The sequence below is a fragment of the Eleginops maclovinus genome, chromosome 4 (genome assembly GCF_036324505.1).
Source record: "Eleginops maclovinus isolate JMC-PN-2008 ecotype Puerto Natales chromosome 4, JC_Emac_rtc_rv5, whole genome shotgun sequence".
NCBI classification, from domain to species: Eukaryota; Metazoa; Chordata; class Actinopteri; order Perciformes; family Eleginopidae; genus Eleginops; species Eleginops maclovinus.
In genome coordinates this window covers 27,745,313-27,755,747 of record NC_086352.1, presented here as the reverse complement: position 1 = coordinate 27,755,747, position 10,435 = coordinate 27,745,313, and the positions used below count along the sequence as shown (strand labels likewise).

At 38.0% G+C, this 10,435-nt stretch overlaps 1 protein-coding gene across 1 annotated transcript; it reads right to left on the bottom strand.

Moving 5' to 3' along the window:
• Nucleotides 1-1,682: 1,682 nt before the first annotated feature.
• Nucleotides 1,683-9,503, bottom strand: kcng4b (potassium voltage-gated channel, subfamily G, member 4b). Its single transcript, XM_063881973.1, has 4 exons — nucleotides 9,428-9,503; nucleotides 9,209-9,273; nucleotides 6,430-7,272; nucleotides 1,683-4,412 (listed from the first exon to the last, which is right to left on the bottom strand). Exons 3-4 carry the CDS (start codon nucleotides 7,186-7,188, stop codon nucleotides 3,567-3,569), a joined length of 1,605 nt encoding a protein of 534 aa, XP_063738043.1. The 5' UTR covers nucleotides 7,189-7,272; nucleotides 9,209-9,273; nucleotides 9,428-9,503; the 3' UTR covers nucleotides 1,683-3,566.
• Nucleotides 9,504-10,435: the final 932 nt, after the last annotated feature.

Here is a 10,435-nt window from a genome sequence, read left to right as displayed (position 1 = left end):
TAAAGTACAGAACTTGAGTAAATGTACTTACTTTCCACCTCTTGTCTTGTGTCTGAGTGTGTGTCCTCCTCCGTGAGGACAGCAGGTGGTGCAGGTTCAAGGAGAAAGAAGTGGTGGTGGCAGATAAGAACTAGTGACTGTTGGTGACTTTTCAACGTCCCCATTGTTTGTGGTTAGAGTGGACCTAATCGTGCCAGCAGCAGTGTTTGAAGAAGTTCTGTAGAGACTGAAAGAGGCTCTTCAAAAACGCTCCATCTGTCTCTCCAAACACTAACAACAGATGTCAGCGTGTGGAGGAGAGTTTGCTCGCTTTCAAATGCATCAGTGGACAAACTGTGCACACAAACTGAAGGAATGTTTTGTTTAGCATTAATTTAAATAATAATTATGTGAGAAACGAAAAAGCTAAATGTTGCATTTAATTGCCAAACCAGATGAATGCAAGTACAGAATAATAACTGGTATCAGAAAAAAAAGTGACAATACAATAATATCCCATAAGCTAAAGCTGATATTAATCGACTGCCAACAAGTGAGTTCTATCACAAGAATTGTAAAAATAAATACATTCAATTAGGTTCTGTGCCTTCTAAATTCAAGGTATTTCTACTTGAGTAATTCCTGTTCTTGCAATGTACTTAATTCCGATTAAGAGGTAAATATTGTAGATTTTGCACTACATTTCTCTGGCAGCTACCATTCTGTGATGTGAAAATTATCTATCTCCAGCTTTATTGATTGTAATGTTTGTGATAAACTGGAGTGATCTCTATGTACTGACATTATTCAACTATTTAAAAAGCCTTTTTGATCAGCTGGAAAGTGCATTAACTCAAGGTAGTTTTTAGCAGAAACCTGACTTTTTAGAGATAGATGGTTCTCACAGGACAGCAATTAAACTACCAACAAACCCTAGTAATGGATATAAATACCTCATCCACCAGTGCATTATGACAGCCCCTTTTGTATTCAAATTGTTGAAGCAGAATTTAATCTCAAAACAAACTACATTATCCTAACATGCTTGTAATACATTTTCTGGGTTCTTTTTTTGTGGAGTTGAGCTGTATTTTTATGAGTGGGTACGTGATATGATGGACATTCCTGCCAATCGTTTTCACACCATTCCACTGATCAGGTGGTGGTAAGATGCCAAGATATGCAGCAATGTGCCAGCAACCACAAAGAAGAAGTCTTCAAGCCCATAAACATGGAAGTAAACAAAGCAGATTTAAACATTCTTAGGAACATTAGCTTGACACTGAATTTAAATGTACATTTTGATTTAGAAGTCACACTATAACGAGCAGAGAATAGGAGCGGATAGACGTTGCAGAATTTTACTTTAGATGACTAATTGTTGTTTTCATTCATTAACTTCAAGATTCCCATAACACTTCCCTTTTAACCCTCTCTTTTCATCTAAAGGTGAGCACTGCTTATCCAAAGTGAATAGCTATTTTTCCACCTGTGGGGCTCCTTCAAAAGTTTGACTGGTGCTCCATTGTCAGGAGTTACAGTATGGTTTCTTTGTCAAATACAGCTTACATACATTTTAAGCAGAGTTAACACATCATTCATACTCCCAGGCAGTTAAAACCATAGCATAAGAGTTTATTGTGATTTTAAAAGTGTCTGGAAGTTAGACAAACAGCGAGGTAAGAGAAAGGAATCTCCACATGGAACGCCCAATAAATACAAGTCTTAAACATTGCTGCCCATCATTTTCCACAGGTTTTAAAATTACTTCCACATTGAAATAAACGTTGACTTTAGCTAGATGTATTATGTGAACAAATGTCACATAACTGTAATAGGTTAGTTGAGAGCAATAATATTAAGTTGAACCAATTTAAGCTTAATATTATTGATTTCAACTAACCTTCTAAAGTAATGTGTCAGGCAGCAAATTGATTTCTTTTGAAAAATCAACTCACAAAGACACATCACTTGTGCTGTGTCTATCTATCACAGTGAGGATTTTGGTCACCATTAGTGGTTTGTAATGAACTCATTGTCCCTTAATAATACAGCTTGATAGTGCCTTTAAGGACCTTCCAACACCTGAATTAGAGAGTTGGTAAAAGTATCACATTCATTACACGAGTCATCATAAAAATGTGCAAACAATGAAGTTATGAGCTGGATAAAGTCAATGTAGTGGTCTTTCATCTCTTCTTCTATTTGATTTGAAAAAAGTGTTTGACTTTTGAATGGATAATCTCAGAAAATAAACACAATTAATTAAATAAATCCAGTGTAAAAGGCTGACTTTAGGCTATACGGAATGTGCAGCAGAAGACAATTTAACATTTGCCATATTAATTGTTTACTGATAAACTCCTTACACTCTTACACTCCTGCCCGGTGCCTCAGGTCAGCTGATCAGCTGCTCCTGGAGGTACCAAGGCCTAAACGGAAGCTCAGAGGGGATAGAGCCTTTTTCCGCTGCAGGCCCTAATCTGTGGAATGACCTCCCATTGCACATTAGACAAGCCCCTTCACTGCCCATTTTAAAACTCGTCTTAAAACCCATTTCTATTCCTTGGCTTTTAACCCAGCATGAGACTATGTTTCTGTATTGGTTTCATTGGTCTTGTTGTTTTGATATTGTTATTGATTTTTTATTGTTGTTTTTATATTGTTTTTGTGTTTTGTGCTACGTGTTTTTATCCATGTGCAGCACTTTGTTTCAGCTGCGGCTGTTTTTAAAGGGCTTTATAAATAAAGTTGATTGATTGATTGATTGATTAACACATTAGGCAAAGTAATAGATTCCCTTTCATGTCAGCATATAATACCATTTAATGTGTTTCCTTATTACAGGGGATGAGAGTAACGTTAAAGGTTTTAGCCAGTTTGTTTCACAATTGTATGAACACTAAGGTTAACAGCAGCTAAATGCAATAATATCTGAATGAAGTAGAAACTTGTTACTGGTACAATTAACGGAGTTCTTGTTGTTAGTTTTATCATTCTGTTCCTTTGCCGCCACCACAATTGGACCCAGATGGGTATTGCTACCTAGAACCTCTTATTTTCTTTTTTAAAGTGACGTTAATGAAATTATCATCAAGTAGGAATTAGTGCTAAAGTTAGCACACGAGGCTAACAAGTGTCCTGAACGGGACATAAATGTAACAGTACAAAGCTCCAAAGATTTTTTAAAGGGATAACATTTTCTAAGGACTGACCGCTAAAGCTAAGTGAAAAAGCCTTGTGTCAACTTACGGTTGAACAGCATGAGTGCACAAGTGCATATATATATATTTAAATATATATTTTAAAATGTGCTCGATATTTGACGTCTATATTTGCATGTACACAGAAAGCTAGGGTAAAGTGTTTCTGTATTTGCTGCTATAAAAGACTGCTTTATAATTTAGATAGACTGTTTGAAGCGCCAATTATTAAAGCATGAATCATGAAAAGGAACAGACAAGAAGCGTCCACAATATAACAGTCCTTTAGAGTCTAAATGTGCTTATAGAGTATGTTGTGAAGTGGCACCATTTTTACCACATGATTACCGAATGAAAGAGTCTGATTGCTCTCTTCCTGGTCAATTAGAAAGCTGTTGATGGAAGTGTGGATTGGTGACTCCTACTTGATATCCCCACGTCATAATCTTCCTTCGACACAGACGTAAACTCATCTGGTACCAAATCCATTTTGGACAAACTCTCCTCTGTCTCGGCAGCTATTTCCTCGCCTCTCTCCTCTTTCCAAAGCCGCTCGTACTCCTGCTTCAGCTCCTGATATGAGCGGGAGAAGGTGTGGAAGATGGACGTGGCGGGGAACGCCATGATAAGGATGCCGCTCAGAATGCTTGTGAGTGCGACTATCTGTCCAGGGATACTGCGTGGAACCATGTCGCCATATCCCACCGTGGTCATAGAGATGATGGCCCACCAGTAGGAGGCCGGTATGCTGCTGAAGCTGTGTTGGGGGTACGTGGCGGCAAATGGAGCCAGCTCACTCTCTGCTAGATGGACAAGAGGTGAGAACAGAGTCACAGCCACGCAGACAAACAGCAGCAGCAGGCTAAATTCCCTAATGCTGCGCTGCATGGTTAGCCCTAATGTCTGCAGGCCCAAAGAGTGGCGAGCCAGCCGCATCACATACAGGATCCTCAGGGCCCGCAGCAGGCGCAGGATCAGACTCAGTTTATCCAGGTAACCTCTGCTACCTGCACCCATGGTGACATCCTCCTGGGACACATCTCTGACATCAACAACCAGGGACACATAGTAGGGCAGGATGGCAATGGCATCGATGATGTTTAGGGGTCCACGAATGAAGTCTAGCTTGCTCGGAGCATTGGCGAAGCGAAGCACAAACTCCAAAGTGAACCACGCCACACAGATGGACTCCACTACAAACATGCTCTGACACTTCTGGGAGCACTCGCCCTGCAGACACAGAGACGTACTGTGACAAGAAGACACTGGGAAACATAAAAGGGTCACCACCAATGTCACACTTCAAGTCAAATCAACATACTTTTTTGTCAACATTAAATACACTGCTGATGGAAAAAGCATTAAATGCCTTAAATTGCCAAGTTTTGTTACTTGTCCCTTCGAAATGGTCTTCAAAATTGTAACTTTAAGTTCTACTTTCAACTCAACTTTTCGTGATCGTTAAGAGTGGGAGAAAAAACCTATTGCTTATTTCAGTGGGACTTAGGAAGCAGACTGAAAGGTGGCAGGGAACAAGAAAACTAGTCTTTCTAATGAGGAGCGCTTTTATCAATTAACGCTTTTTAACATAATGAGCCTCTATCTATTTACTGACAAGAGGAGACTGAAGGGGTAATGTTTCATTCAATGTTTTTAATCTACAGTTCTTTAGAAATGGTATACAACTCAAAAACAGAGTTAATTATTTGTTGAGAAAGTTAAATTCAGGAAAAGATAAATCATAGCTTAGCAAAAGCACATTTCATTATGCATATCAGGCCTCAAAGGTCTAGGCTCGTATTTGTTTAAGCACATCTGATCTTGCAGTTGCTGCTTGTCTACTTCCTATTGATGTCAAGGGGCCATTTTTATATAAATTACCACAACCTTCTCAACATTTTTCTTCTTTGACAAGTGCACATTCAGTGCTTTGTCATTTGTATCAGCCCCTGTCAAACTAATTGCCAAAAGCAAGTTTAAACATATGGCCTCCAATGTAGGTGTCTGCTAGGCTCAAATGTAAAAACAACACTGCTTTCCAGAAATTAAAAGTAATCTTGGCTTGGAAATACAACTCCAGATAATTGTTTATAACAACTATCATTATTCAGAAATGTATAAAAAGCAAGTTTCAGCTTGTGAACAAACATGATTTAATTAGTTTGAGTCTTGATTTGTGCGATTGATTGTAGGCCTCATCAGGGAGAAATCAATCCCCCGACTCCTGCTTAATCAAATAGCTAATCCAGTCCATTCAGAATGACAGTTAGTTATACAATCAAATCTACAGCCTGTGTGCTTCTGTTGACTCAAACACAAATCAGAAATCTGTGATTTAACAGTCACATTGGCAAAAGACATTTCTCAACAACTCTTCGCCCCACGCTTAAGGTTTACAAAAATCCCTTACTTTGATTTGCAATCTTACCTGTATTCTTTCTAATAAAACTGTCTCCCATGAATCTAACTATTTAATAAATAGATACACGTTTTTAAATACACATTTATTTTTAGATTTTAATATTTTGTATTAAATTATAGTGATATTACCATTGTGACTTTTATGTAAATGTGACTTGGGTGACAAAAATGCAACATGTTTCAAATAAACATTAATTATGTTTTTGTTTTGGCCTCCCGTAAGTACGACATTAACATCTTACTGCCTTATAAATATGTTATGAAACACATTCTAACAATGTAAGAAAGGAAAAAAAAAGGACGAGACTGGTTGGAGTGAATGAAAACAGTAAAGCCTGACAGAAAAACAAAGAGCCGAAAGCTACTGAAATATACTAACATGCATGCTGAGGGGCCTGCAGAGTTAATTCTATTGAGCATCACGCAATAATCTGATCCATTATTGATATATAATTATTCGTGAGTGCAGCTTTAAGTTTGATATTTTAAAATATAATCTTCTAAGAATGTCTTTTGGTTCGTTTAATATTCATGAGAAACAAGAAAGTATTTGTAAATCCTGCATTAAGATTATCAATACCTAGGTTCTATAGTTTGTATCATTGGTAATAGTAGATTTAACTCTCCCTATATTACCCTATGCCCTGTAAGGTGTCCTTGGGTACCTTGAAAGGCACCCCCCAAATAAAATGTATTATTTTTTTAATTATTATTATTAATTATTATTATCATTATTATTTTTGTTGTGACGGCTGATTAGTACATGACATTAACACAAAACATCTAAAAGTTATCAATTGGTGGTTTTAATTGACTTAATACGCACCCTGGTCTCTTCATCTCTGAGGTCTGGCATGGTGCTGATGCACAGGCTGATGACAGTGACCAGCACCATGACGACAGAGAGGCAGGCGAATATCTTCCCAGCCAACCCCGACTGAGGGTTTTCCACCACTTCTCGCAGTATCCAGGTCAGTTTGTGAGAGCCTTTTTGTACCTCTGTAGCGCTTTTCTTCAGCATCACCCTCTTCTGCCTCCACTCCTCTTCCTTGCGCTCTCGCTCGGCCACCTCCTCCACACGGGTAATCATGCGGCGACGGCAACAACGCTCCATATGGCCTGGGTCCACACCCCAGTAGTCAAGCTCATCGTGGAGAGACACGGCACACAGTTCTCGAAGCAAACGCAGTTTCCCCGCAGCAAGGAAGTTGAGGATGACCCTGAAGGCTGTTGGGTTTCGGTCAAAGAAGTACTCCTGGCACGTCTCGTCATAGTCGTCGCAGAGTCTTGCAATCTCCTCTGGGGTTGTGCATGACCGCAGACGTCCAAGACGACTTTGTGGGAACTGTTCTAAGGTGCTCCAGGGAAATGTGTAGCGATTGCCTCCGACATTAATAAGAACCTGTAGGGTGTGGTCGACCACATACGAAGCCTTGCGGTCACGAAGCAGCTGGGCTCGCTGGAAGTAAACACCCTTGATGGTCTCAGTCTCTGGGATCTCAGTAAAAAAGCGGTCGAGGCTGCTGTCATCGCTGCTAATGGAGAAGGTGCTAAAGTCGTGGTTGGCATTGCTGATTATAGGCATGTTGACTTTAGGATGTGTGACAGGATAGAGCAGGTATTTGTATCTCCAGTTGATGGATAGTTAGAACGATGATCCACAGAGAAGCTGAAAAAAACCAAAAGTTAAATAAAAGGTAATTTGTTCTTTCATCAAGCACCGATGGATATTTATTTCAATATAATAACAAACTTCCTTTAAAGCCTCAAACTAACATTTTATTGATGGAGTACTGCAAGGTTATGTCCTTGGTCTCCTGCTTTTCAGTATGTTTCCAGTCTGGGTCATCATTCACTGACTTTCATTAATACACAGATGACATTTGACTTTATATAGCTGTTGAACCCCCAGACAACCATGTAAAATGCATCTTTAACATACATTTACATTTGATCCATACGTTTCCTTTAGCTATACCAGGACAACAGATTGATGTTATCAGTTTTACAAATGTCTCTTTTATGATTGAAAGTCTAAATAAATAAAAAACAGTATTTTTGGACAATAACAAATGTATTAATAATTAGCTAATTCAAAAAGAACAAAATGTGCTCTTCAAATATATCAGCCATGTAAGAAAAGCGTAAAAACACTCACAACAAAACATCACAGCACTCCACTTTTAGCCCTTACACCCTTTCTGGTTGTCTTCACACCAATGCAAGCCTTGATTCATGACAACCCTCACATGGCTGCTGAGTGACCTTAAACAATCTCTCAAGCTCGGTGTGAAAAGTGGTGTAACCAAGCCAGAGAGGCTACCATTTCTTATGTCAACCAGGCCTTAAAAAATGTAGCTCATTTCACTACTGTTTTAACTTAACATCTTTCAAATGATTGCAAATATTTATACAGTGCATATCTGCTTACATGCAAAAATATATATTTCTAACTGACCCTTAGTGGTATTTAGCTATGCAGGTGGCTTTGGTTTTAGTTTTACCTTTCTGTTAACAGTTTTTATAGGAACTAATTTCTACCAAAGAGATATTCCATTGATAACTATTTAAAGCATTTTCTGTAGGGGATTATGGAGTTAAATGAAATGATTCAGATTCTAGAAAGGGATGGTTGTTATTGTGATTTCCATTTTTTCTATATTTTTTAATATAATTTAAAGATACTAACAGCCAAATTGAATGCACATACTATCCAATAACAATATGTCTGTGTCTAGCTGTCCTGCATGGAGGTCAGGTATTTAAAGCCCAGTGAGAGATGTTGCTGTTTGAATTTTTCAAATGTTATTTTTCAATGCGTTTAGCTCTAGAAAATAAATGCCGTTTTAACCTTTGTATTGAGATAGAGACAGTCATCTCAGGAATGGTTCTTTACAACTTGTGGTGGTAAGAACGAATCCTAAGTGAAATACTCTTACAAGTGCAGTATCAAACATTTTGCACATGTGACGGAGCTATATTTAGTCTGCATCATCAACTATAATGCCTGGTTAGGTTACCCCTGAAAGCTTTATGATATGCTGCTGACCGTCCAGTTGTGGAGACAAACCAGGTTCAGTAGGCTATTGTGCATGAGTATAATTTAGAAGTTGAGTATTTTACTTCTACTCCACTACCATTTCAAAGTAAATGTGTAAAATGTGGAATAATAACTCATTATTATATTTTATTATGGAATAATTATTAGGATCATTTTCTCCATTTATTGATTGATTGTTAGGTTCATATTTAGTGAGAAATACTGACAAAGCCAATGTGACAACTTTAAAGTGTTTGTTTTGTCCAACCAACACTGAAAACCTCAACATTATTACTAACACATTACCAATTTTATAAAGCTAAACATGAAATATATAAATCACTTTTCCTCAGGATGAAATCCAATGGAAAAACATTTAGACTTTACTGTCTGATGTTTGACTTAACAAGAAACACAAATTAGCTGGAGGTAATTTGGGGGAACACCTGATAGTAAACTAATCACGTGCTAAAGTTACACTATAAACCAAATAGTATTATATTCTGGTCATAGGCTTCTAGTATAATGGCATTCAAAATAAACCCGTAGTATTGTATTCACTCACCTTACAGTGCCCAGGTGTTCTGCCTCAGTCTCCGTTGTTTGTCCCATGCATGTTCTCATCTGTTGCTATACCAAAGATGCTCCTCATTAATTAAGCCATACTTGTATATTTGGTCAAACTGTAGATCAGAAACCAGAACTACGGACAGCAGAACTATTATTACAGTTTATAGATCCGCTCTGAAGTTTGCGGGCTTGCCGTGTGTCTGTGTAGCCTCACCGGGGTGCGCACGTCGCCACAGCTCTGGAGTTGGATTAAATTACATAAAAATGATTTGCCTGTCCTCAGATCGTCACTCCGCTTCCATAGGTCACCGCTGCCTGCGAGGAGAGAATAAATGCGATTATCTAACGGCGGTGGCCTCCTGAAACCTGCCGCTGTATTCTCATCTGTGTTTGACAGCAGGACCATCCTCCTCCTCCTCCTCCGCTTCCTCCTCCCCTCCCTCCACCTCCCTGCGATCTCCAGCTCTCTCTTCTTCCACACTGTAAAAAACAATGTTAAGGCAATTCAATTTAGAATAAGGTGAAGCTAGAAGATAGATTTTACCAGAGATGGAAGAAGTACTCAAATGCATACTTAAAAGTAAATAGGTAAAGTAAAAAACCTTAGGTATACTACACTGTTACACGTAAAAGTAATTTCTTAAAATATTACTCAAGTGAAAGTACAAAAGCACAAGCACCAAAGTATACTTAAAGTTCCAAAGGTAAAAATACTTATTATACTCATTAGCCCATTTCAGAATCATAAATATGATATGTTTTGGTTCTAATCATTAATTTATGTGTTTATCAAGGTGGAACTAATTTGAACTAATTGTGAATTTAATCCAGGTGTATCTAAAGTATTTTTTTAAAAGTGTGGATCCTATTGTTTATCATTAATCTATATCTTCAGAGTAATTTAAGGTACTAGATAAATGTAGTAGAGTAAAAGTACAATATTTACCTCTGAATAGTAGTGGAGTAGAAGTACAAAATAGCATCAAATGGAAATAGTCAAGTAATGTACAAGTACCTCAATACCGTACTTAAAAACAGTACTTGAGATAATCTACTTAAGTCCTTCCCACCACAGTATATTACACTGTGTAAAGATAGCAGTCCCAGTATGTATAACTACAAGCCATTGAGAATGCATTTGAAGAAGTAGGCCTAGTGAGATATTTTACTTAGACTAAATGCAGGTATCAGTAACCCCTGTAATAATACTCCAGTAGTAGTA

Excerpts from the sequence above, each read along its gene's own strand:
- kcng4b (XM_063881973.1), bottom strand. The coding sequence starts at position 7,188 with ATGCCTATAATCAGCAATGCCAACCACGACTTTAGCACCTTCTCCATT. Across the intron at positions 4,413-6,429 it reads TCAGAGATGAAGAGACCAGG|GGCGAGTGCTCCCAGAAGTG; the intron begins GTGCGTATTAAG and ends CTGTGTCTGCAG.